Raw genomic sequence first — 27657 nt, forward strand, 5'->3', positions numbered from 1 at the left:
GTTTCCAAAATCCTTGATAGACAATTAACACCGCAATCACATTAAAATTTGTAATAAATGATGTCAAGTAAAGAAGTAATGACATCAACGATGTTGGATGATGTAACAAATTATTGCGTCGACGTAGGTTGAAATGAACAACAATGCCGACGTTGGTTAAAAGGACAACAACGAAAATGTTGGCTTACAACACCCACATAAGCACAAAGCAACAAAGAGGGCGTTCCAGAGGTGGAACGCCGATGATCGGATGCCAACTCAAACGTGATTATAAGGGTTAGAAAATCCTAGATTAAGTATTATATTATATCATATACATAAACTCCTTTTAGAATACACATAATCTAACTAGTATGAACAACATTACAATGAATCACAATAGAAACAACGTTGAATCTAGATCCCATGAAATAAAATAGTACAAAATAGTCATTTAAAGAAGAGTTACATACCTATATATTAAGATCACATACGAAGCAAAACTTCAATACAAAAAATAACCCAACATAAATTACACATTTTAAAATAATTTATTAAGCTTAAAATGTATAATTTGGAAACAAAAACTATGAAAGAAAATGTGTGTTTTGAATCTTGTAAACTAGATCACAACACAGTTCAATAATTAAGCTTACCATACATGTCCAAATCACCTTAAATAGAACAATCCCATGTTTCCAAATGTAACCCTCCAAAACAAACAAAAGATTCAAAAATATAAAGGCTGCAAACAAAACACTTGAGAAGATGATGATGATGACGACAAGAAGAATGGAAGAACACAGTGTCTGTCTTTGTGTAGACATGGAAGAAGGAGAAGAAGAGAAGGTGAAAAAAGGGAAGTGGGTGAGTGGGCTCGTGTTGGGTGGGGGTGGGTCGTCCTCACCGTTCCACGTGGCAACCTGGGATTGGTTAAAGGTCGAGTCTTTTTCTCTTTCTCCGGAGTCACAAAAACCCATGTCAGAGTGTTGGGTGTTGTGTTAATTCCAATTTCTTTCTCTCTATTTATGAGATATGATATAAACAAACACCTCCCCTTCGATTCCCTATTTTCCCCCTTTTCATTCTTGCCCTAGCCAAACACACAAGCCCATCTACCGGTTCAATCGATTTTGAACAATACCCTTTTGGCTTTTATAGTTTGATCTACTGTTTCAGTCACTGTAAGTTGTTGTTTGCTTCAATTTTTGGGTGATTGGTTGGTGGGTGTTGTTAATTTCAGCTGTTTGTTGCTTGATTCAAGAGTTTTGATGTTTTGGTCTTGAAATTTGGTTTCTTTGTGGTTGGATTTTCTTGATTTGGGGTTTTGGGTTTATTGATAAGATAAATGTGTGTTTGTTGTTGATATGGTAACATGGGTTTGACTGTTCATTGTTTGAATTTGTTGGTAAATCTTGTGTTCATGGATGTCATGTTTTGTTGTTTTTGGATTTGTTTTGGTAAAGTTTTGAGCTTAAACTTAAATGTGATTGTGTTTCATTTTATAGTTTGCAGTTTTCTTTTATGTGGTTATGAATTAGGGCATTGGTTGAAATGTCTGTTTGCTGTTTTAGTACCGAAATTGATTGTGTTGTGGTTTTCCTAATTGGGATTTTCTTGATTTGGTGTTTTGGGTTTACTTATGAATGTATGTGCTTGATAAGGTAACATGGGTTTGACTGGTCATTGTTTAAATTTATTACGTAAATCTTGTGTTGATGGATGTCATGTTTTGTTGTTTTTGGATTTCCTTAGGTAAAGTTTTGACCTTGATACGTTTTGATATGCAACTTAAATGTGAATGTGTTTCATTGTATGGTTCGCAGTTTTCTTTTATGTGTTGATGAATTAGGGCATTGGTTGAAATGTCTGTTTGCTGTTTTAGTCTCGAAAATGATCTTGTTGCAGTTTTCCTAAGTGGGATTTTCTTGATTTGGGTTTCGGGTTTACTAATGATTAATGAATGTACGTGCTTGATAGGGTAACACGGGTTTAACGTTCATTATATAAATTTGTTGGGTTAAAAGTGTTGGCATGTTTTGTTGTTCTTAGATTTCCTTAGGTTTAGTGCTGAGCTTCAATATTTTGTTGTATGTTTCTTAATGTAGCAAATTGGCGGGTTCAGTTACTTGCAAATGTTTAAAACAAGATGAAGGATCCAGATGTTACGATGAAGAATAATGAGTTATCAATCAGTGACATCATGAATGGAAACTGGGTTCAGAAGCGTAAGCGGAAAAAGATTCCTTCTGGACCAATCAAGCCCAATGGCAACGCAACGGATTCTGTGCCATCAGAATCTCACATGACTACTTCACCAAAAGATAAGTCAAAGGCAAAAGGACATGATGGGGTGAGTTATCCTATACATTGGATTTTATTGTTTGGATAGCGTACGTATACACGCACGTGTGTGTGTGTGTGTGTGTGTGCGTTACGCCTGTAATTTTTTCTTTTATTATTTCATTATATTGACGGGTCAAATAAGCAGTTTGAATGCCACATAACCACTATTAAAACACACATCCAGTTGCACCTTACTTATGTATGTTAACACGTGTATTTATATATAATCTGTGTATCTTTGTTTTTCCCGCCAGAACTACTACGAATGCGCTATTTGTGATCTTGGTGGCGAATTGCTCTGTTGTGACAGCTGTCCCAAGACATATCATATTGCTTGTCTGGATCCGCCTCTTAAGGTTTAAATTTGTGTATTTATTTATTTAATGATCAAAGTTGTTCAGTGAAAGCTAACTACTTTTATATTCTTTTGTTTCGCGTGTTAAGCAAATACCGAACGGGAAATGGAATTGCCCTAGCTGCTGTCTTAATAATCGTTCGGTTGAGCCTGTAGATGATGATTCAGATCCCTCCTCAAAGCGAACAAAAACTAACGTTACAAGTAAAAAATCTAAAATAAAAAATAAATCTGCCAAAGCCGACAAGATTGTGAAGAAAAAAACGATGAAAGAGAAAAAGGTGGTTTCAAGCCCTAATGTCAAAAACGAGAAACAGATTGATGAAGAAGAAAATAAGGTTACAGAGATAGAGACGAATGAAGAAAATTCTGATGAGGATCATGTTCCAACGAAGAAAGTCGTTCTTGGTATAGAAAGTATCAGAAAGATATCCATGAAAAGAAAAAGAAAAAGTACAAGTAAAAGTAAAATTCCATCGGATGAAGTTAAAAAAAAGCCGAAGACTGATAAGGGTAAAAATGGTAAATCCCATTTGGCATCAAGCAGTTCTCAAACAAAGCAGAAGTCAGTTAAACATACAAAGGCAAAATCTTTGTCAAAAGACGACATGGGAAGTGAGATTTGTGATGTCAAGTTTAAAGATGAGGTATTAATGATATTGTTTTTTAATGCCTGCAAGCGCTTCATTTATCCGTTTGTTTATAATTGTTATAAATAATTAATTTGTTAAATATGATACCGAAACTGTACCATTACAATAATAATTAACTTTTTTCTTGATAAAGCAATTTAGGCAGTTGAATTAATTTACGTATGCATTTTGATATGTTTTACCTGTAACCTTTTAGTAAAGTTTTATCCTAGCCCATTTGATCCGTTAGAGATAAGATATAACCCGCTTGGAGCCATTTATAGACAAATGGACGGGAATCTAATCAGCTACTCTCGTTATCTATGTTTTTTTTTTCACTAGAACCATTATAATCATGGTAATCAATAATTGTTCACATTATGAATCATACAATGATTCGACGTGTTTGTTGATGCCGATTTTCACCAGAAATGGAAAAATAATCATTAAGCACACACGTGTTGATTAATTTAATAGTATAATGATCTCACAAGAATTAACTATTATTTTTAGTTCGTTATTTACTGTATATTACCCTTCTAGTTTTTGACCATTACGGTTTATGCTTTTTTTTGTTTTCTGCCAATATATTACAGGTTGATAGGGTCTTAGGTTGTCGAATTATAGCCATCGAGACAACTTTTGTGTATAATCAGTCTGCAACAGAGGCCGACAAGTCGTCTTCTCAGAATCTTAATGTGCCTGACAACAATATTGGACAGGTGGCGGAAAATCTCACATGTAATGCATCAGATGTTGTAGATGCCGAAATAGTCAATGAGGGCACAGAGAATATATTGACCAAAGATTGCAGTGAAGAAAATGTGGTAGATTTGGTGGCTCGACCCATGGATGATCCTGGGCCCACCTCAACCGACAAGAAAATTAAAGATGATTCTGCTTCAACTTTCAATGAGTTAGCAAAACCAACTGAAGAGATTCCAAGGGGAGACGGCACTAACTGTGTTTCAAGTTCTCTTGAAATTAAAGACCATAAGATCGATGAAGAAAACAATGGTAATGAGAAAAAGGAGTCTTACGAGTTTTTAGTCAAATGGGTTGGGAAATCTCATTTACATAATACATGGGTAGCGGAATCGCAATTAAAAGTTATAGCAAAAAGGAAACTTGACAACTACAAGTTTAAATATGGAAGAACAGTGATTAACATTTCTGAAGATAAGTGGAAAGTGCCACAGCGGGTGATTGCTAAAGATGGATCTTCGCATGTTTTTGTAAAGTGGACGGGCCTTCCTTACGATGAATGCACATGGGAAAAGACAGACGAACCTGTTGTCATGAAATCGTCTCATCTTATTGATTTGTTCAATCTTTTTGAGCAACAAACACTAGAGAAAGAGGCTGCTAAAAACGAGACGTTTAAGGAAAAGGGTAATGATGTAATTACTTTAATTGAGCAGCCTAAAGAGCTAAAAGGCTTGTTATTCCCACATCAATTAGAAGCACTTAATTGGTTGAGGAAATGTTGGTCAAAGTCAAAAAATGTGATCCTTGCTGATGAAATGGGTTTGGGTAAGACGATATCCGCTTCCGCTTTTTTATCGTCGTTATATTTTGAATTTAAAGCTAGGCTGCCATCTTTAGTTTTGGTCCCACTTTCCACCATGCCGAACTGGATGGCTGAATTTTCGTTATGGGCTCCGAATCTAAACGTCGTTGAATATCATGGTTGTTCGCGGGCCCGGGCTTTAATGCGTGAGTACGAATGGCATGCAAATGATCCATTGACTTCAATGAAAACATCTAGTTACAAGTTCAATGTTCTTTTAACCACTTACGAGATGATTCTGGCCGATTCGGCTCATTTAAGTAAAATTCCATGGGAAACGCTTATAGTCGATGAGGGTCATAGGCTTAAAAACTCTGGTAGTAAGCTTTTTAGCTTGCTTAACACATTCTCTTTTCAACATCGTGTGTTATTAACCGGGACCCCACTTCAAAACAACTTTGGAGAGATGTATAATTTGCTAAATTTCTTGCAGCCCGCTTCTTTCCCGTCTCTAAAATCATTTGAGGATAGGTTTAGTGATCTTACAACAGCCGAAAAAGTCGATGAGTTGAAGAAACTTGTGGCTCCTCATATGCTTAGAAGGCTTAAAAAAGATGCTATGCAGAATATTCCTCCAAAGACTGAACGGGTTGTTCCTGTTGACTTGTCAACTATTCAAGCCGAGTATTATCGGGCCATGTTAACAAAGAATTATCAGGTTTTACGCAATATTGGAAAAGGGGTCCCGCAACAATCAATGCTGAATATTGTAATGCAGTTGAGAAAAGTTTGTAACCACCCGTATCTTATCGCGGGAACTGAACCCGAATCCGGGTCGGTTGAATTTCTTCATGATATGCGTATTAAAGCATCGGCTAAACTTGGTTTGCTTCATTCTATGCTTAAAATACTGCACAAAGAAGGCCATCGGGTTCTTATATTTTCACAAATGACTAAGCTTTTAGATATTCTTGAAGATTATTTGAATATTGAATTTGGGCCGACTGCATTCGAGAGAGTTGACGGGTCGGTCTCGATAGCTGACCGGCAATTAAGAATTGCACGGTTTAATCAAGACAAAAGTCGGTTTGTGTTTTTGTTGTCGACCCGTTCTTGTGGGCTTGGTATCAATCTGGCAAGTGCTGATACAGTTATAATATATGATTCTGATTTTAACCCACATGCTGATATTCAAGCAATGAATCGGGCCCATAGAATCGGGCAGTCGAAAAGACTTCTCGTTTACAGGCTTGTTGTTCGTGCTAGTGTCGAAGAACGAATCTTGCAGCTTGCAAAGAAGAAATTGATGTTAGATCATCTTTTTGTTAACAAATCTGGATCTCAAAAGGAGGTTGAAGATATCTTAAAGTGGGGAACGGAGCAACTTTTTAGTGATTCTTCCAAAGATACGGGGGGTGAAAATAATGCGGATAAAGACGAAGCTTCTGTTGATTTAGAACACAAGAATAAAAGGCGGGTTGGGGGTTTGGGTGATGTGTACCAGGATAAATGCACGGCTGGCAGTACTCAGATTGTGTGGGATGAAGCTGCTATTTTAAAGTTGCTTGACCGGTCAAACATCGACGCTGTTTCAACTGACAACGGTGAAGGAGATTTGGAAAATGATATGCTTGGGTCAGTGAAGGTACGATATAATCACTTTTTAAGTATGCCTAGTTGTATTTTATGAAAAAAAAATTGTTAATTCTTATCCTTTGATTTTGTTTGTTATTTTTCAAATTAGTCTCTGGATTGGAATGACGAACCAACAGAAGAACAAGGAGGAGCTGAGTCACCTTCAGCATTAGTTGAGGGTCCTGCCTCCCAAAATATAGAAAAGAAAGAGGATAGTTCAGGAAACATTGCTGAAGAAAATGAATGGGATAGGCTTCTGAGAGTAAGGTGAGTGGTACAATCTAATTATATGTTTGACCCGTTAGAGATAATATATAATGGTACATTTATAAGTAAATGGCGGTTTAATCAAGTCTGATTTTTTAAGAAGCTTTAATTAAAATGGGTTATAGAAAATCTCGACCGTAGTAGTAGCTATTTAGTGATTTTTTTTTAAACCGAAAGAAGTTCTTTGATGCATTTATATTTGTAGATGGGAAAAGTACCAGAGTGAGGAAGAAGCAGCTCTTGGTCGTGGGAAAAGGGTAAGAAAAGCCGTTTCGTACAGGGAAGCATATGCTCTACAACCCACCGAAACATTAAATCAGGTAACTTTAGGTTTTGATTATTTTTTTTTGCATATGGATTGGTTTTTACTCACATCCGTAAGTCATACATTTTGAGCATGTACTACCTATTCAACACCTTACTATATCATGCCTCAGAACTTAAAACCGAAGCATTATTACATTTTTGCAGAATGGTGCTGATGAGGAACCGGAACCAGAGCCAGTACGTGAGTATACACCTGCAGGAAAAGCTCTGAAAATTAAGTTGTGAGTTTTGTATCCTCCTAAAGATATCCATCTTTTCAAACTTTATTTAGGTTACAATTACCAAATAAAACGACCAAAAAAGACATTTATGCCTAGTATAACAAACGATGTGTTCTTTTTAATAGTGCTAAGCTTCGAGCCAGACAAAAAGATAGATTGGCTCAAAGGAAAGCTTTTAGGGAATCACTTTCCGCTCAAGGAAATGATGGTGTGGGTCCCCTCCAGCCACCAAACGTTGATGCTCAAAATGAGGCCCAAGAAGACAAGCCAACGAGCAAGACTGATCCTAATCCAAAGCGGGACAAGGTACCACCTCATAAACCTTAATCCATTAATTAGATAATTAGCACGTTAAGTATGGTTATAGTAATAATCTTCTACCTACCTTTTTTTTCTTACAGGGAAAAGAATCGGTGCAAAGTGGGAGATTGCTTCCGGTTCTTGGGCTATGTGCTCCAAACTCTAAGCTGATGGAGACGGCTAATAGAAACTCTTCAAGATTTTCCAGTAGACAAGAGAAGCACACAATGGGCCTTGAGTTCCCATTTCATCTAGCCCCATACTTTGGGCCTTCCGGTGAGACCCCTGCAAAAGCCCGGGCCAGATTTAAACATCCAGATGCCAGCTCAGAACAGGAGCAAAGAACATTTACCTCTGCTGATGTGTTGCATCTGCGTCCCGAGATGATGACATTGCCCCATTTACCCTTTGATATGACTAAACTACCCTCCCGGGAGCAGAACATCTCACATCCCCATCCAGACTTGTTTCCCAATCTAACTTTGGGGAGATCCATTGGTGACTTCTCTGCAATCCCAGTGTTGCCCAAATTGAGATTCCGGAAAGATAATCATCATCAAGAAATGGATGTGGGCCCTCCTCCCCCGATGTTGGGTTTGGGCCAGGGTCAGATGCTGCCTATGTTTGCATCATTGCCTGAAAATCATCGGAAAGTCCTCGAGAATATAATGATGCGGACGGGTACTGGCTCAAGTTCTGGTGCGGGCAATCCGCTTAAAAGGAAACTTGTCAAGGATTTTTGGTCTGAAGATGAACTAGATTTCTTGTGGATTGGTGTGCGTCGACATGGGCGTGGTGGTTGGGAGGCCATGCTTCAAGACCCGAGGCTTAAATTTTCAAGATTTAGGGTAGCAGAAGACCTGGCGGCAAGATGGGAGGAAGAACAACTCAAGATCTTGGATATACCGGCTCAAAAAGATTCAAAATCTGGGAAATCTCCAGTTTTTCCGGACATTTCTGATGGAATGATGAAACGGGCATTGCATAAAAGCCGGTTTGCTGCTGGTCCACTCGGTTTTCAGCCCCATTTGACCGATATGAAATTGGGATTGGAAGATAAAGTTCCTGAGAAACAAAATCCTCGTGGCTTTGAAAACGATCATTTCCCGACATGGAATATTGAGAGATTTCCGATGAACTTTTCTGGAGACTCGGCTTCTGGACCTTCCGATAGATTGGAGCAGCATGTTCTTCCACACCCGTTTGTTTTGGGATCGCTTGGATTGAATGGCTTCGGTTTGTTTAATTCACAGCAAAATGTAGGTTTAAAAATGCCAAATCTTTTCTATAGTGGCGGGGCTCTTGATCGTTCTAAAGGTGAAAATATTGGTAATCCGAAGGGAAAAGAGGTGGCTGACGGTGGTGGTGGATCATCAGAAAACAAGTTACCTCATTGGCTTCGTAAAGCAGTTGGCGGTGGTAGCAGTGTTGACGCTCCTGCCCAACCACAGGAGCCTGAACTGCCGCCAACGATCTCTGCAATAGCAGAGTCGGTTCGTTTGTTATACAAAGATGAACCACCAACCATTCCTCCATTTATTCCTCCTGGTTTGCCACCTCACCGGCCTGAAGACCCGCGCCAGATATTCAAGAAGAAGAAGAAGCGCCGCCACTCACATGGGCCAGGCCACCAATCGTCGTTAGATGTCCCTGGAACTAGCCATCAACCTCAAGAACTTGCTTCTACTTCAGGAACATCAGGTACCGAACCAGACCTCAATGTACCACCACCATCAGCGCCTCCTGTCAACCAGACTGTGGTCGCTCCGCCATCTTCACCACCAAGCTCAACCCTACAAGTCTTACAGGAAAGGACAGAAAGCAGGGATTCAAGCGAGAAGCCATCTGCTTGTGATCCAGGAGCAGAGGAGGAGGAGGTTTCATCTGAAGGGACACCATGAGATGAAGAAACCTGAAGAGTTATATTATGGTTCTCCAATTTTTGTAGGCATTTGTCGGGATCAAGTAGTAAAATACAAGACTTATAGATGGTTCTAAATCATGTAAAGTAGTATAAAGCTTAGAAATATACATGAAGTAAATCATATTTCTGTTTTTTCTTGAACAAGTTGGAAATTAGATGCAGGACTTGGCTTGTTTGTGCATGTATGGTTACTGGTTAACATTTAGAACTTTGTTAAATCTCTGATCAACAGTCCCTGTACTTTCGCTTTTGTAATAATTGCAATCCACCCTCACTAACGCCATCCAATTATTTTGTTAGTTTGTTTAAAATGACCATAATGCCCCTGTTATTAAAATTAAAATAAATAAAGAGTTGGTTACGTTTTTCATCCCCATGGTATTGTAAAACCTGAAAGGTATTGGACCGAAATCTGCCTTTGCACAAGAGAGTAGTGTAGGGCAATGGTCCAACAAATACCGCCCTAGAACTTCAAATCTTGCCCCGTCCATTTTTCCATAAAGGAATCTCAAACGAGTATCCGATCTATCTTACTTAGATTCTTCCCGTCCTCCGACATATACGTGTACTTATATCCCCTCATCTGATATTCTATGAGCCCAGCTTCAGCTATGAACTTATTGAATATCAATGCTCCTTGGATGTCAAACCTGGATGACATTCTTTCTTCCTCGTCTCTGACTTCATTGAAGTCCCCGACCATTATCCAAAGACCAGCATTAGTACTTTCTTTGATTGCTTTTAATTCGTCCCATAGAGCTCTTCTTCTTACCACATCACATGGAGCGTACACGTTGACTATATTGACAATAGTGTTACTTCCCGCCAATATTCCACACACTAGAAGGAACGACTCATGTTTAATCACGTTTTGTTTTATGAAAGAATAATTATACAAGTATTTTAAAACGAATGTAGATTATAAATCTGAACATTAGTATTAAGGCTGACAATGGGTAATCTGTATACACGATTAAATTTGTTTACTGAAAAGTAAATTATGTTATTTTCACTTTTTTAAAAATAATTAAAATTAGAAGGTTAAGATCCATCATTCCCCTTCTTGGTATATAAAACATACAACTGTTTTATAGACATTGGATAGAAAGTAGTTAAACGAGTCGTATTCATGTGTAGAACTTGTGTTGTTCGCATCGTCAGATACCTGTTAAATCCGTTAAGGCAAGATTTGTCGGCCCTAATTAATATAGTAAACAATATTACCATGAACGCCCAAACAAACCCGTTCAACGAAAAACCTATGTTTGACTCCTTTTTTTAAGATGCCAATCATACACTAAATACGTGCTCTCACAAAAATAGTTACTCCATGGATAGGCGTTAAAGATTGCAAAATCATAACCATTTCGAGAAGAAAGTTATCTACATAACCATCTTTTTGGGTGCCGAAAAAACCACGCTCTAATGGAGCATCTCGTTACAAATAAACCGATAAATTTGACTGCTGGCGTTAAACAAACATGTATGTCATACCGACGTTTCATGGCTGAAAAATTGTATTTTTGGCGTTGTTTACCACGTCCAAATGTTGTTTAGTATAATAATCTTTGTGTTTTATAAACCTTCTATTTTATGTTATTTACCTTTTTAATATATATTATCCTTATTTTATTTTATTATTATTTTATATTAATTTTCCAATCTTTTGAATAGTAACTTTGTTTTTAATATTATAGTAATATATATATATATATATATATATATATATAGTTTTTAATACTTTTATTATTTTGATATTATAATAATAATTATTTCCTTGCTTTTAATAAGCTTTGTGTCAACTGATACTTGTATCGAAAATACATGTATGGTTCGGTTCGTTATCGGTACGTGAAGGTAAAAACCGGCACCAGCCTGGTACAGTTATCGATACACGAAGGTAAAAACCGTCACCAGCCTTGTACAGAAAACCCCAAAAGTCAGTACCGAAATGATTTTGAAAATCTTTTAGTTCGGGAAATTCGGTACTTCTACCCGATACCATTTGCTCATCTCTGATCATACGTTATCGTGCAACTTTTTTTGTTGATTTTCTTCGACTTTTAATGATTTTTTTTTTCAGTTTCAGGGGTAGGGATGAGCTCGGTGCCAACTGATATCGATACTGAAAATACCGGTTACGGCACCGGTATATGAAGGTAAAAACCGGTAGGCGCCAAAATTCGGTACCGAAATTGTACTTAAGATCTTACGGTTCGGGAAATTCAGTACCGGTACCCAGTACCATTTGTTTATCTCTGACCACGGGTTTCATACGAATAAATCATTACCATAAAATTTTTTTGGTTGATTTTCTTTCGGTTATCTTTTAGTGTTTTTTTCTATATCTTCTTTTTATTCTTGTCAGCGGTTTCGTGCGCAACACCCTCGTAGTATTTCAAAACACATGTAAACACAGACTAAATAACAAAATAAGTTCGCCGCAATACGATGATTGTGAAAAAACCTAGTTAAGGTTAAAATAAGAGTATTTGTGTCAAAACTATCTATGAATTTAGAAACTAAAATACATAACATAAAAATAGAAAAGTTAAACACTAAAGATTCCATTGGCTTTTTCATTTCTGAATTTACAAGAAACTATTACATGACACACCTTCTTTTTGCAATAGATAGCGTTCTATAGATTTTTAGACTAGTAAAACATAAGAAATTAAAATATATAACGAAATAAAAATGTTAAAGACTGAACGTTCCACCGGCTTTGTCATTTCCAGACTGAAGTTTATATGGAACAATTACATAACACACATACTTTTCGGAATACAAAGCTTACCCCGAGTCATATAACTTGTAGGATAATACCTGAAAATTTTAAGTTAAGAAAAACGTCATATACAAATAATTTCATACCAAATACATAATATTTTCAAGTAAAAAAAATAAGCACAGTAGGAAATCGTAACATCTCATCTTCGTTAAAAATGTGGTGTATGTTAAAAATTGTCAAGCCAACGAAACAATGTATATATATTGTATAAATAAACAATTATAAAAAAAAAACAAAAACAAAACCATAATATCACAAGCATTGCGTTAAGGTTAAAACAAAATGAAAAAAGAAAATTATATTTTCGCGTGAGGGACTGTAACACCTTGAAAATTTATGTCCAATAATGTATAAACACGTGTCATAAGCTCTGAACGTGAGAAAGGATACTTTAAAGGGACTAAGGTTGACAAACGGGGAAACTATGCGAATATAAGGGTCCAAAGTGTCAACATTGGATAAATATATTCAAAAATAGCCCTACTTAATGTTTATACCTTCAAACGAATAAATCATGGATCATACGAAGCTAAATATGAAAGAAAGTGAGGAATTACAAACCACAGGGGCTAAAAGTGTCAACATGTGCAAAGTATACCTCTGAGTGACCTTTTGGCAGACCCGAAGCTTTGTAACGATAAAATACACTCACTAGAATATGTGGTTAAAATTTCATAAAGTTTCGTTATCGTATGAGAAAGTTATGATCAAATTCGTGTACGAAGAGTTAAAAGCATCAACGTTGAATTTTAAGGCCTTGTGAGTGGTTACAAAGTTGGTCAAGGATTAACTAAGTTAATAAGAGTCCCAAGACCCTTAAAAATAAGGTTAGAGGGCTGAAACTGCAATTTAGGGACTTAAAACCACGTTACAAGGGACCAGGGACCAAAAGTGCAAAGAATAAAACTTGTTTGGCTGGTTCTGACAGGCCAGGCGGCCCGCGTAAGAGCCCCTTATGGGCTTACGCGGCCCGCGTCAGAGTGCCAGCGACAGTTTTAACCTGCAGCTGTCTGTTAAGGTCTGTAACCGACTTAAAACTCTTGTTTTCTTATACCAGGTGCCTCTCCAATGGTTTTTCATGCAGTAGGGGCACTTGTCTTCATCTGGTAACAATCATAGACCATGGTGGCATCATCTTAGGAGATTAAAATCAATATATAAGGGGCTCTAAGTTGTGAACATTTGGTGCATCCATTTTTCAAAGTTTACAACTTGCTTTCTGGAGCTTCCTGGACATCAAGCAACCTTCCTAGTGATCCCTAATCATAATTAGGACCTTTGTAAGTGTCCTTAACCTTTCTAAATTCGTTTTAGCTTAGTTGATTAGCTAAAAGTCAAACCGTCGTAGTTAAGGTTTGACTTCGAGATTAGTCAATAATTACTCAGTAATATCTCGAATTAAAAATACCTTTGAGTAGGTAATTATGTGGGTAACAAACCCTTAAAAGGGTATTTCCAGATTCCCACTCTAACTATGTTAATTGTCGAGTCAAAGCTTATCTTAAAAAGTCAACAGAATGCTTATTTTCAAATTAATGCATAATTAGCAATGTAGGTCACATGCAACCTGTTTGATCATTAAAATAACTTGGTAATTAATGTAAGAACATGTCTCAACATGTTCAACTCGACAATTTTCAGTATAGGCTCGGTTCGGAACCGAAAGTCGCATAGTTTGACTCCTGCTTTGACTTTCAGTTCTGACCCATATAAGGCAAGTTTAGGATTGCCTTAGAGCTTCTTTTGGACCTATTTACATGTTAGTATAAATCTCTGAGATTATACAACTTGGTCCATTAGAAATCCTATTCACATGCATGTTTCCGTTAATCGCTTATATGTTGACCATTATGCCCAAATGACCTTAAATTATGATTTTTTAAAAATGTAAAAGGGTAGACACCTTAGTTATTGAATTATAAACTTGCACCTAAAATTTGAGATCAGTTTGAGGTCTAGAATTAAAGTTATGCTCATTAGCGTAATTAATTAAGAGCTTCTTTATCATTTAAATGGCGTAAATTGCTTATAGCCTATCTAAACCCGATTTTTATACAAAACTTTATACCTACTATTATAAAATAATATTTTGGGATTTTTAAAGATTTTTATTTATTTTTAGGCTGAGCATAACTTAGTGTTCTAAGATTAATTCGGTTAATGACGGTTTTGCCCTTTTGGCTATAAAATGAGTTTTGTAAACCCTATTGACCTCAAACCTTTTTCTACTGATTCATTATGATAAATATATTATTTTGAGCCTTCTGGGATTATTAAAATATCAGCTTTTCATACCAAACCCGGAAATGGCTCCAAATCGCCTTTTTAGGCATTTTTACGACATAGTATGTATCAAAACTAGTTTATATATATAAAGGTTGATACCTACTGATATATTCAGTAAATTTTCATATTATAACAGTAAGTTAAAGTTCCAAACTCAGGTTTCCAGTTTTGACCTTTTTGACTTATGTGAAATTACCAAAATGCCCTTTCAGTGCATAAAATGGTTATAACTAATAAATTTCGCATATATTTGATACCCTACTGTTATGACTTAGTAAATTAAGTATATTTACTAATTTAATCAGATCTGTAACTCAGATTATTATTTAAACTCTTTTACACCCTTTAAAATGACCAAAATGCCCTTATGAGGCATAGTTTTGGTTTAACCATTTGGGGCATAATGGAAGGTATCATTCTGATATCACAACATATTTTAAGCATATTAACTTCAGAAACTTGTATATGACTCTTAAGGTTACTCGTTACGCACTTTACGCATTCGGATCGGCTTATGTAATTAGTTTACACATTTTAGCCTAAACGGGTCAAACCATATCAGTTTTGTCTCAAAATCCAGAATGTAATTTGTTTACCTATGTTATACAAGTCTCCAAGCTTGTTGGGTCTAAATCACATTCCATCCCGGTTTTCGCCTTTCATGCGATTAAACCATAATTATACTTGAAAACTAACCGGTCTAAGCTTAGGCTAAATTAAAAGACCCGTTAGGATTCTAATAGGTTATTATAAACCTTCGTTCCAGATTAGGAGGCCCGGTAAAAGAAACTTGCACTTGATTGTTGTGGTTTGTACTTGCTCAGGTAAATACTTTTAACTTATTTTCCCTTATACGGGCTTGGGGTACGGTATATAAAATACCGCTTGGTCGGGCAATTGACCTTAACTCATTAGTAGTTGAGTATTATCAATATGACCCGTTTAAAAATTGGTTTTGTTTGTTTTACGCCTTTGGGAGTTTAATGACCATGTCCCGGATATCCTTGGCATCATTCATGAAATGGCCACGACCTTGACACGCGGGTGTAGGCGTACACCTGACAATGTGTCCATATAATTTAAGTGTAGCCGTTGGTTTCCCAACCACGGTTTTACACTATGTGGTGTGTCTATTAATCTTAAACCCGGCACGAACCGGGCGACTAAACGCATAACAAACATGTAATTCTTTTACAAGATTAAATTTGATTAATTACTCCAAGTTATAAAAATGTTTTGTGCCGCGTGCATTCAAATAAATTTTTAAATATTTTCAAAATGAGTCAGTTAAATTGTATTTACCAGTGTAAACTGACGTATTTTCCCCAAAAAGATTAAATGCAAGTTCTACACGTAATAGGCTGGCTACTCCTTAGCATCGTTAGAGTCTCGCAAGCTTGGGATGCCATTATCTGTTGAACAAGTTTTCCTTTTTATTGTGATCCGCCTGTGGATCTATTTCAGCTACATTGTGATACTTGGATATTACATTTGTTTGGTTGAAATAAATCTATCTTTTTGCTTCCGCTGTGCATTTATATATTTGTGTTGTTTGACTATGACGATATCAACTACGTCACTATACCCCTACCGGGTCCACCTGACAGGGACATAGGACCAAAACCCTTGCATAAGAGCCGTCTGATGCGTCATGGATCAGACGCAAGACTATGAAAGGCTGCGCCAATACACCTGTAAGACGCTGTGTTGGAATTCCTACACGCTACTATTGGGTAATGTTTATGCGTTCTGGCTAGATGCAAAAAAGTGCATTGTTTTTCAGGAATCCTTTGACGCGTTAAGTGTTTAATTTCGTAAAGTAGTAAACTCAAAGGTTATTTTCGTTATTTTCCCTTTTACGGAAAGAGAGTCACATGGAATTCAATGTAAATGTAATTGGAGGGACTCAGAGTGTAAAGTAGGTAATACATAAGGGATAAATCTGCTAAACAACAAGGGCGCAGTTGACTCAATCGTGAAGATGGAAACCGGCAGGTTAGCAGTGGAGAGAGTTAGCGGCAAGTCCAGCGTAACCCGATGCTTCTCCAAGTACCCTCTCAAGTTCATCGTTCCCACTAAGGTAAGGTAACAAACAAACAACAACTTTTCACTTCAATTCTTTTATTCACATTTTGTTTCATCTTGCAGGCTGGGCGTTCAGAAATTGATGCTGTCTGGATCTACACTCTCACTTATGGTGGTGGCATTGTTTCGGTAAGCTTTTACACTTACCCAGCCCAGCCAATTAGTTTTCTTTTATTCATGATGTATGCTTCTTGTGACTTAGGGCGATTGTATCTCCTTTGACATTACTGTTGAAGATGATTGCACTGCTGTTTTGACAACTCAGGCATCTACTAAGGTTTGCTTCTTCTACTTCATTCATTTTTTGGTTGCACACCATGTGTTTGCTATAATATACTCAGTTTTCTAGAATTTGAATTACTGCCATATGGGTAGGGGTGCAAACGAGCCGATCGGCTCGAGAAAAAGCTCGAAACGAGCCGAGCCTTATCGAGCCCGAGCCGAGCTTGAGCTTAAAATAAAGCTCGTTAGTTTATCAAGCCCGAGCTCGAGCCTCGCATGTGAAGCTCGTTAGGCTCGTCGAGCCTTAGTGTAAATGAGCTGAGTCAAGTCGAGCTTATTTAAACTTGTTTACAAGCCGACCTCGAACCTAAAAATAAGCTTATTTAGTAAACGAGCCAGAGCCCGAGCTTCACTTATCGAGCTCGCAAGCCTAAAAAGTCTATTACTTATATTATTTTTATTTAATATGTTAATTAATAGATAATAAACGAGTCGAGCCGAGCTCGAGCTTCAGAAAATACCAATGAGCCGAGCTTGAGCTTTGAAAACAAAGTTCGAATCGAGCCGAGCTCGAGCCCGAGCCTGGTCGAGCTCGGGCTCGGCTCGGCTCGTTTGCACCCCTAGGTGTCACAGTTATCCAAATAGTCTTTTTTTGTGTTGACAATTAACACGTTTTCAACCCCTGATTGTTATGTTTTTTGTGGTTAATAAGATGATCTTTACCCGTACGAAAAGGTTGGAGGTATTTCTTACAAGTTACAACTCAAAGGATTTTGTTCAATTGTGTCACAGTTGTATGGCATAGGTACCAAATCCATAAATTCATAGTTGTCAATAGCGGCTATAGCGCACTAGGTAGCGTATAGGTCATATGTAGCGATATATTATATAGTGATAAATAGCAACATTTTTTTTTAATTTGTTTAGTTTATTTATTTATTTTTCTCATCTCCACTACTCTATACCTCAGGTTTGGTCTTATGACATGTAGTTTTATGTATTTTCCTCATCTCACTGCTCGATAACATGTATGATCTGTTTCTCTACTTTATCGCTAAACATGAAATAGCAGGCGCTATCGCTACGTAGCATATAGGTAGCTTGTCACTATTGGCCAGTATTCGCTATTGACAACTATGATTAAATTGTGACGTTTGGATAACTTGTTAACCCACTAAATTGATAATTTGTGACATTTTGAATATACCTCTTTAGACTATGATCAGTTAAGTCAAAGATGAATCTGTTTTGACAAAATCTACTTGAATAATGTTGATTGGTATTCCCTCAATTTCTAACGAGTAACATTGTTGTATAGGTGTATAAATCGGTGGCCTTGAAGTGCTCTGAGCAAATTATGGAGGTAAGAGAATAAGTAGTGCATATTAGTTCGGGGAAGGTTCATTTGAGAAGAAATTTAATGTAAGAAGAAAAAGAAGAAAGGGCATAATGGTAAAACATTAAATAGTTTATAACTCCTCCCATTAATTATGTTATCTTTCATTAATAAAGCAAAAAAGAAGTTTATCCTACACATTTCAAAATTTATCCTACATATATGTCTTACACTTTCCGAAATTTACCCTACGCATATCTAAATTTATCATACACGTTTAAGAATTTATCCTACATATACTAAAATTTATCCTACACATGTCGAAAATTGTCCTTCACCCTAAATTATTTTATTTTGAAATAGTTTATTTAAAAGTGAGTTACAAATTTAGTTAGTTAGCTAATTAATTACAATTAGAAATTTACCTATATGTCCTTATTAATAACATTAAATACACATATCAAATGAAGTAAAATGAAGGATTTCTATTGGTTTAAAACTTATTCTTCTTATTCTTACAAAAATTGTCTTCTCATATGAACCCTCCTCTAGTTCTATATCTGTCTATATATATACAAACCCACCCAGATGCACACAGTCACGCACATACATTCCTTTAAATAAAATATAGTACTTATCAATGCAGGTATTTCTTAACCGTTAGATTGAAGGGCTATACTATATGTGATCGTCATGTTTTTGTGATAATATACATGGTTTGAACTTTCAAAGTAGGGTATTTGTTTTTCGCTACTTTTTCGTTTTTAAAAGATTGTTAACAAGCCCAATATTTTTAATGCAGTAGGCAAGCATAGGCAATGGTGGCCTTTTGGTTGTCATTCCAGATCCAGTGACATGTTTTTCTACTGCGAAATACTCCCAAAAGCAAGTGTTCAGAATCATGTCTGGCTCGAGCTTGCTGGTTGTTGATTGGATCACTAGCGGGCGTCATGAAAGTGGAGAAAAATGGGATTTCATACTTTATAAAAGCACCAACCATATATATATGGAAACCAAGCCTCTATTTCTTGATACGGTATTTTTCCTTTTTCTTTAGGCCACTGTCTGCTTATTTTTTGAGGATAGGTGTTTATAACGCATGTGCTATTGGGTACATAGCACCCCTGTTAGACGTGCCTTATAAAACTGGTTATCTGATCTTTGTGGTTTTAAGTCACAATAATCACTTTGCCACCTCTATTTATTATGGTTCATGTGAATGCAGGTACTACTTGAGAACGGAAATGTTACGAGTATCGCTGAACGCATGCAAGATTACCAAGTAATTGCAATGGTTATTTTGCTGGGGTAGGATCATTCTCACTAAGCCTCGTATCTTGTCATTTGGGAATTATTTTTTTTTTTTTTTTTTTTTCTCAATAGTATTATGAAGTTTCATGAATCAAGTTTATTGTTATTTTTTAGGCCTAAGTTGAAGCACATACAAAACCAAATTCAAGAAGATGTGAAGAAGATAATGTCAGAGCAACTACATGCTCCATCTATGGGGGGAAGAACTAAAGCAATTAATGGTGATGGCTATACAAAGCCACCCCTTGTCGCTTCTTGTAACTCCTTTGGTCCAAAGGTACTTCTGGCGTTGACTTTGACCTCTTCAGTTAACTATGCTTTTCTTTGTTGACTTGTATTTTCCAAGCCTGGCCTACTCAATTTTATGCAACTTATGACTTCTGTTTATGTGTTCATTTATCTGGTTGTTAACACTGTTCATTAATGTGTATGTTCGTTTATCATCTAATTGGACAAACGATCTTATTTTCTAATGTGTTTACAACTGCAGGGAATCGGTAGTGTTGTCAGAATAGCTGCCACAACAACAGAATCAGTCTACGGGTTTCTTCGTAGTCAATTGGCTGGTTTGGAACCATTGATTGGTTTGTGCCCGTACCACTAGATTTTGCAAATTCATTGTGATCCATCTCGCACACCCTCTGTAAGTCAACTATAATTTCTTTCATTGTTATTTGTCTGGATGTTCAATATTATAAGATGCGATTTTATAATGGAAACTGAGACAAGTGACATTATCATATGAAACCTATTGCAGTATTCTATTGGTTTAATGATGAATCATGTTACATACCTGGGACCCTAGAGACGGTCAAAGTTTTATTCATAGATAAGAGGTAGCAATTTCACCCCGTTTACTTATAAATGGGGATATAGGTTGACTTGATCATCTTATAAGTAAACTGGGCGAAATTCATGGTTGTATATACCATGAATTGATTGTATATAAAAGGTTGTTTTAAATGGAATTATTTTTACATGTCAACCCAACCCAGAGTCGCATGTTACTGTTATCTCACAAATCCGTTTTCTGACCATGTAATCCTATCACCCACTCCCTTAACATGATGTTCACATTGACAATGTGCCTAACCATCATAGAGACAAAGTTAGGGTTAAGCGTATATATGTTATGTATGATATGATTTTCGAACGACTGACTCCTGGGTTTTTCGAATGGAAAAAATCTCTAGACAGGAAAAAATATGTATAAATGTTATCCTATTATTATATTCACAAGGGGATGGCGGCATAGTTTGTTGCTCGTCTCCCTGCCATCCTTATGTAATTTGCCCTGGTGATTGGAATGAAAACTTCACTAAAAAATTTATTTTATATATTAAAGTATTAAAATCTATATTTAAAATAATAAATTGTGTAGGGATGAATAGTGATTTTAACATATTTTTTTTATTATAATTTAATTTAAGCATATTTTGTTTTGTTCTAGTGACTTTTAAAATATAATGTTTTTATAAAATTGTGAAATGACTAATTTTAGCTCAATAAAATAAGTAAAAGTAAATTCAAATTAATTTCGATAGCTCAAAATTAGCATACCCATATTATATAAACTCATTTAATAACCCAAATCCCAGATTCAATAAACCCAATTGTGGCTTTGTAACCCCATTACCCATTTTTAGACCTGGCAAATGGGTCGGGTTGGGTCGGGTAGGGTTATGGGTCAAAACGGGTTCGGGTTGAAACGGGTTCGGGTCAAAACGGGTCAATTAAAAAAGGGTTGTTTTGGTTCGGGTCAAAACGGGTTCGGGTCGGAACGGGTTCGGGTCGGAACGGGTTCGGGTTGCAACGGGTTTCGGGTCGGGTCGGGTCGGTTAAAAAAATGTTTTTTTTTGCAACACAACAATTATGTTTTGCATTTATATAAGTGCAAAATACCAAATGTTACAGTACCAAGTTTTGCATTTATTACATATGTTTCTTTATAGATACAGACATATGTGTAAGTTTGTTTCTGTAATATGAAGTGTGCGAAGGTGAAGTTTCTTTATAGATATAGACATATGTGTAACTGTGTAAGTTTGTTTGTTTCTGTAATATGAAGTGAGCGAAGGTGAAAACGAAAGCGTACAGTTGCATCCTGTGTGTATGTATGTATATGCAAAACATAATTGTTCGGGTCGAAACGGTTCGCGTCGACACGGTACATGTCGAAACGGTACTGGTTGAAACGGTACTGGTCGAAACGGTACGGGTCGAAACGGTTCGCGTCGAAACGGTACCGGTCGAAACGGTTCGCGTTGAAACGGTACGCGTCAAAACTGTTCGATTCGAAACGGTACCGGTCGAAACGGTTCGCGTCGAAACAGTTCGATTCGAAACGGTACTGGTCGAAATGGTACGGGTCGGTTCGCGTCGAAACGGTACGGGTCGAAATGGTTCAATTCGGAACGGTTCGCCTCGAAACGGTTCGTGTCGAAACGGTACGGGTCGAAACGGTACGAAACTCGTCCCGACCCGAAACCTGCCCCGTTTCTTTAAGACACTAACCCACATCAACCCATTTCTTTAATGTTGTCGACCCGCTTTGACCCGAAAATAACAAGATGGAATTTCAAGTGACCCATTGTGACCCATTTAGTTAAAATATCTTACCCAAACCAACCCATATAATTTTAAAAATAACCCAAATTGACCCACTTGGAAGGCTTTGGGTCAAGATTGCCTCCTCTTCTAATTTACCTCAAACAGATAAAAAGATTCAATTTAGAATTACTAGACCTATTTACCTAATTATGTGAGACCATGCGTAGTGGTAAGGGTGAATAATGCCGTCACCTTTGAGCGTTTTCAGTCATGTGGCAGTAGAGTCAGCAAGGGGCATTATTGGGCATTTTTCTAAAATGGCTGTAGTGGGGATGTGGGCATTATGTTAAAAGGGTGTAGAGAATTAAATATAAATAAAAAACCAACCAAAAAATCTAGTGGCCAAAAAAAGGAAGCTCAAATGTGATTGGCCAAAAAATTGCTCCAACAACGTGATCTAAAACACGCCAAAACAAAAAAAAAGGCCAAACACGCCCATGTTGTCGCACCCTAACCGATGACGGAAATATCGGGATGGGACGAAAATGAGATTGCAAGAGACTTCATAACACTATATGACAATATAAATTAAATTCCAATTTCATTTCAAGACTAAATGTCATACAAAGATTTCAAATAAAAGACAACATTGTTTCAACAATACATCAAAATAACAAAATTAATCTAGGTGTAGGTATTGTTTTGGTCAAAAATTACTGAATCAATTTAGTGATCAAATTAGTTAAGCGAGGTAGTGTGCTAAGAATGTGTGTTAAAAAATATTCTGATTATATTGTTTACAAAAATAGTTTTCAGGATATAGCTCAGGATATCGAGTTATATCAACAATCAAACAATGAGCAAAAAAGTAAAGGGTGACACGAGATATACGAGGAAAGCCCTTGATAAATCTAGATCGCCGGCACAAAACCTCGGGAGCTGACAATCGCAGCTGCCTTGTTCTTCTTATTACTTCAAACTTCAGGATACAGTGCAAGATATGATGCGGATCAACTAAGTGTTACAATGAGATTCGAGTGTAAGTGTATGTGTTGCGAGTAATTGCAGCTAGTAGAGAGCAAAAGTGTGTGTAAAAAGTTGTGTGTCTTATCGATCGGATCACTCCTTTATATAGTAAAAGAAATAACAAACTATCCTAAAAATGGGGGATGCTTCAAATATTCCCCTTTGAACGTTGGAGACCCCTTCTTTGCGGTTCAACGTTCTCTTCTCAACAACTTAGTCCGAGTCTTCAGGAGAAGCAGTCCATTTGAACGTTATAGGCAAGCCTTGCTAATCTGCACGTGAATAATTAGTCATTACCAGAATACTACATCAGGATGTTACCAATATCCTGATCTGGTATCCTGATTACAATCAAAAGTAATAGAACCAGAATATAATTCAGGATATATGTGCAGTAAACCACCCATAACAATTGTCCCCAAAATATATCTGTTGGAATACTAAATTCTAACGGATATATCTTAAAACTTATCGCATATGTCGAGGAAATTAAGATGAAGAGACGCTTGAAGTGACAGTGTGCAACTTCCCACGCAGTTTATACTCGATGCCTATCTATTTCGCCCCTATATCTTCTCACTTTCTTGTTGATAATCATCCACCCTCCTCAGAATTATCAGGTACTTTCTCTTCCCTTTTCTTTCAAGATTCTCTCTGCTTTAGTTCTTAGATGGCCACCAGAACCCGATCACATTCCGGCGAATCCACCTCTTCGTTCACTAACCAGAACCTGCTAAAACACCCTGAGAAGGAGGTATGCTCTTTCGACAACGCTGACATCGCCGCACTGAGAGCTTCCGGCGCTTTTTTCGACAGGGCGGTGATTCGTCCGTTCGACCGGAGCATCCGATCAGATGTATCGTTTGAAGAATGGATCTGCTTTTCGGCATACCCGTTCTCTCTTGGCCTTTGATATCCCTTTACAGAATTCATCATGCAATTTTTTCGAACCACCGGTCTCTATTTTGCCCAAACAATGCCCATGGTCTGGAGAGTACTCATCATGCTTAACCAGATTAAGTCCCTTCATGCCCCTGACCTTTGCATTGAAGATATTCCGATTGCTTATCGTCTCCGATCGCACGGCAACAACCGTTTCTTGCTTTTTTCAACATTTAGCAACCCCCTCATCCTCAAAGTAACTAGGAACGAGGATGGGTGGCAACGAAAAATTTTCTTTGTTAGACGAGACTCCATTGCCGAAGGTGATAGCCTTCCAGTGAAATGGTTGACCTCCGGTAGGGTTTAGGGTTTTAAGATATCCCCAAATATATCCTAATGACATATCCTGAACTAACATCCTTATATTTCTGTGCAGCAAACCTCAAAGAGTTGGCTCCTCCCACTGAAGAATCCGAAGAAAGAATTAACAGGGTCTACCAGTTGCCTGATAGTGATAGAACCTTTTCATTGCACCTTCCAAGTTCAAGCCAATATTCCTCGTCTGACATGTATGGTAAGGATCATATAACTTTCTACATATTTAATTAGTTAAATATAAAATAAGGGTAGAGATTTAGATTTTTCCCTGTGATGTAGCACCAGTCAAGATTCCATAAGTCTTCGGTCTTGAAGAGTTGGACAACTACTCTGGCTCTGTCCAAGTGAAGAAAGAACCCAGCAAATCTTCTACCACTTCCAAATCGGTACCCAGCTCCAAAGCAGCCGTTCCTAAGCCTTCTCCTGTTACCAAGCCGTGTGCCTCAAGCTCCCGTAAAAGAAAGGAAACGGACTCTCCAACTTCATCTGAAACCTTCCCCTATGAAAACCATGGGTTCCTTGAATCCAGTGGCTTTATGACCAGCTTTCTTAACCAGGTACATATCCTTAACCTACATCCTGCAGCCATATGCTGATTATATATGTTAATACCTGTTTCCTTGGTTTGTAGGGTCTTGAACGCCTGACAAGCCTTTATGAAGAAAGCTGTGGACTGAACAAGATGCTGGAAGTGAAGTTGAAGAAAGCAGAGACCACCATCGCTGATCAGGGAGTGATAGCCGCCGCCAAGTCACAACATTACGAGGACAAATTCAAAGCTGTGACTCAGGAAGGTAAAGCCGCCATCAACAAGGCCAACCAAGATGCTCAAGCCAAGCTAGATGCCGCCCATCTTCAATATGAGCAGGATATGAACACCTACCGAGAGGGCCTTAAAGGGTCTGTTATAATTTCCCTCTTTCAAGCCAGGCTAAAGATGGCTTATGAGGCCAAAGCCATGGGCTTTGAATGCCCATCCTGGAATGTTAATGCTTGGGAGGCGAAATTAAAGGATCTCGGGGGTAATCCTGTGGAGTATCCTGCGAAGCCTGCAGGTGAGGAGCCTTCCAAGGCGATAGAGGAGGCGGCTGATGCTGGTGGCGATGCTGAGAAGAATCCTGACGGTGATGCTGGTGCGGGTGCTGGAGGAGACGCTGCGGTTGAAGAAGGTGTTGCTCCTTGAAAGCAGCGAAGTGGGCAATGATGGATATTCATGCCTAGGCCGGAGCCCACTTTTTTAATCTCGATGGTTGTGGTTTTAACAAACAATTTACTTTCTGTCTTTTGAACAATTTACATTCCTGCACTTAGAACAATTTGATGGCGAAAGGTGGAAGGATCCTGAGTTTCAGGACGAAACCCTTGGTCATCAATCTTTAGTATGTTTTATTTTGAACAATTTAATAGTTGAAGGTGGAGGGATCTTGGGTTTCAAGACGAAGCCTTCAACTGTTAAGTAAATATGTTAAGACTAATTGTGCTTTTTGGTGGATAGGTCTCGGTTTGAGATGAAGCCAAGAGCACAATCTTTTGCCATGTTAATAATAAACTAACTTCTTTTGGCCCTACCCATTATTGTCTATTTTTACTTTGTAAATCTTGTTATATGTTGTTTAGTTTGAATGTAGTTTCAATTTTTAATCTTAATATAATATTTCAAATATTCTGATCAAATATCATGAGAATATATCCTGGTCAGGATACTCATAAATATTCCATCATGACTTTTGTCAAACATAGTTTCAACAACTTAGATAATTTGAATTAGGCTTTTAAAGAATAAAAAGGAGAGATCATACCAGAGATTGAATATATCTCAATCCTTAAGCTTCAATCCTCTTGCAACCTTCTCATCGAAGATGTCCCCAGCCTGGTAGACTTAGTAAACCAAGTCCAAATTCGACCTTTTGAACTGTTCACAATGCCTTAGTAGGAATGTCCCCTGTACATGTTGTTTTTGAATACTTAAAAATTTTTGTGCATCAATCGCAACTGATCTTACACTTTAGTATTACAGGGGATAAACCCTAAATATCCTGGAGATAGATACTCAATATTCTAGGGATAAACCCTAAGTATACTGGGGATAATCCCAAATTTTCGTGCACTACAGGCGGGAGTGTATAAACTCCAAGACTTAAAAAGGCGAAAACCTTTAAACCTTAGAGAGTATGAAAATACTCTTTCGTGAGAGAGGGGGATCAATCCTCATATTGTAGGATCGAGAAATGACCTAACGAGTCGATCAGAAGAGCTCTAATCTGAATCAAAGGTGGAATTCAATGATACGGACTTTATCGTAGCTTGTTTAACACGTAGAATCACTTTAAATGTCGTTGTATATTGATTTGAAAGAGTTACAGATCGATCGACACTTCGGTAGCACCTCTACTCCGGAATCAGCAACCTTACAAATGAACACAAGCTTGGGGTATATATAGGTGAGCTACTTCACATGAACTGGCCATATGCCACTTCACATGAACTGATCAGTTCGTGTGAACTGGCTTGTTTAGCTTCGTTTCCCGAATGTTTCGAACAATACGTCCTGGTCTATAAAATCTAATACATGACTCGATACAAGACGAAGTCGACAGACATATGCACCAACAGACTCCCCCTTGGATGTTGACGAAGTCTTCGGTGTCAAGTCTTCACAGTCTTCAGTCTTTATCAGTCTTCTTGCTAAAGTATCTGACAGTGTAAGCATCCTTCAATCTTTTCTCTTCTTTTATCATCAACTAATCTCTCTCTTGGATGTTGATCTAACAAACCTCAATCTCCTCTTTCTCTCACTCTGAATCTTAATCTGCTCTTCTCATTCTCTTGATCAGATCTCTTGATTCCTTAAGATCTTTAGTATCAGCAACTTGCGTGATCTTCAGGATCTGAAACTGGCTCTACTATCTTCAGATTCCCCTTTGCTAGCAGACTCCCCCTTAAACCGTTCCGGAATCGCAATCTGACATAGCTTTCGTTCTAAGATCGAAACCTGGCTAACATTCTGCTTTTGCTTTGCAGCCTTCACAGATTCAGAATCGTAGCCTGGCTCTTCAACCTGCACAATCTCTACCTAAAAGTAAATTTCACAAATTTAATATTTGACAAATTTATATATCACTTGCAGGTATTGAACAAAATGATTTAACATTTATATCTTTGATGACCACTTGTAGGAATAACATTCAAAATTTGGTTTCAACTGAATGAACCATTTAATCTTTTCAGAATCAACTCATGTTTCAAACATACTCTCCCAAACCCGTTGTTCATCATGTTTAGCACTCGGGATTT

At 37.5% G+C, this 27657-nt stretch overlaps 3 protein-coding genes across 4 annotated transcripts; all 3 read left to right on the top strand.

Moving 5' to 3' along the window:
- Window positions 1-572: 572 nt before the first annotated feature.
- On the top strand, window positions 573-9719 carry LOC110895866 (protein CHROMATIN REMODELING 4). Its single transcript, XM_022143234.2, has 10 exons — window positions 573-1163; window positions 2088-2332; window positions 2580-2681; window positions 2770-3327; window positions 3909-6467; window positions 6567-6724; window positions 6930-7044; window positions 7196-7272; window positions 7398-7578; window positions 7674-9719. Exons 2-10 carry the CDS (start codon window positions 2129-2131, stop codon window positions 9471-9473), a joined length of 5754 nt encoding a protein of 1917 aa, XP_021998926.1. The 5' UTR covers window positions 573-1163; window positions 2088-2128; the 3' UTR covers window positions 9474-9719.
- Window positions 9720-16517: 6798 nt separating this feature from the next.
- LOC110895865 (urease accessory protein D) lies at window positions 16518-20274 on the top strand. Of its 2 annotated transcripts, none has more exons than XM_022143233.2 (8): window positions 16518-16653; window positions 16722-16787; window positions 16861-16935; window positions 18199-18243; window positions 19022-19252; window positions 19442-19524; window positions 19642-19804; window positions 20018-20274. In XM_022143233.2, the coding sequence occupies exons 1-8, from the start codon at window positions 16555-16557 to the stop codon at window positions 20129-20131; spliced, it is 876 nt and encodes a 291-aa protein (XP_021998925.1). In that variant the 5' UTR covers window positions 16518-16554; the 3' UTR covers window positions 20132-20274. The 2 variants fall into 2 exon arrangements, with proteins under 2 accessions (XP_021998925.1, XP_035836901.1); XM_035981008.1 differs by having other exon boundaries at window positions 16536-16653; window positions 16722-16770.
- Window positions 20275-23013: 2739 nt separating this feature from the next.
- Window positions 23014-25931, top strand: LOC110897099. Its single transcript, XM_022143986.2, has 3 exons — window positions 23014-24559; window positions 24643-24920; window positions 24995-25931. The coding sequence occupies exons 2-3, from the start codon at window positions 24900-24902 to the stop codon at window positions 25544-25546; spliced, it is 573 nt and encodes a 190-aa protein (XP_021999678.1). The 5' UTR covers window positions 23014-24559; window positions 24643-24899; the 3' UTR covers window positions 25547-25931.
- The last annotated feature ends 1726 nt before the right edge of the window (window positions 25932-27657 follow it).

The sequence above is a fragment of the Helianthus annuus genome, chromosome 12 (assembly GCF_002127325.2).
Source record: "Helianthus annuus cultivar XRQ/B chromosome 12, HanXRQr2.0-SUNRISE, whole genome shotgun sequence".
Classification (NCBI taxonomy): Eukaryota; Viridiplantae; Streptophyta; class Magnoliopsida; order Asterales; family Asteraceae; genus Helianthus; species Helianthus annuus.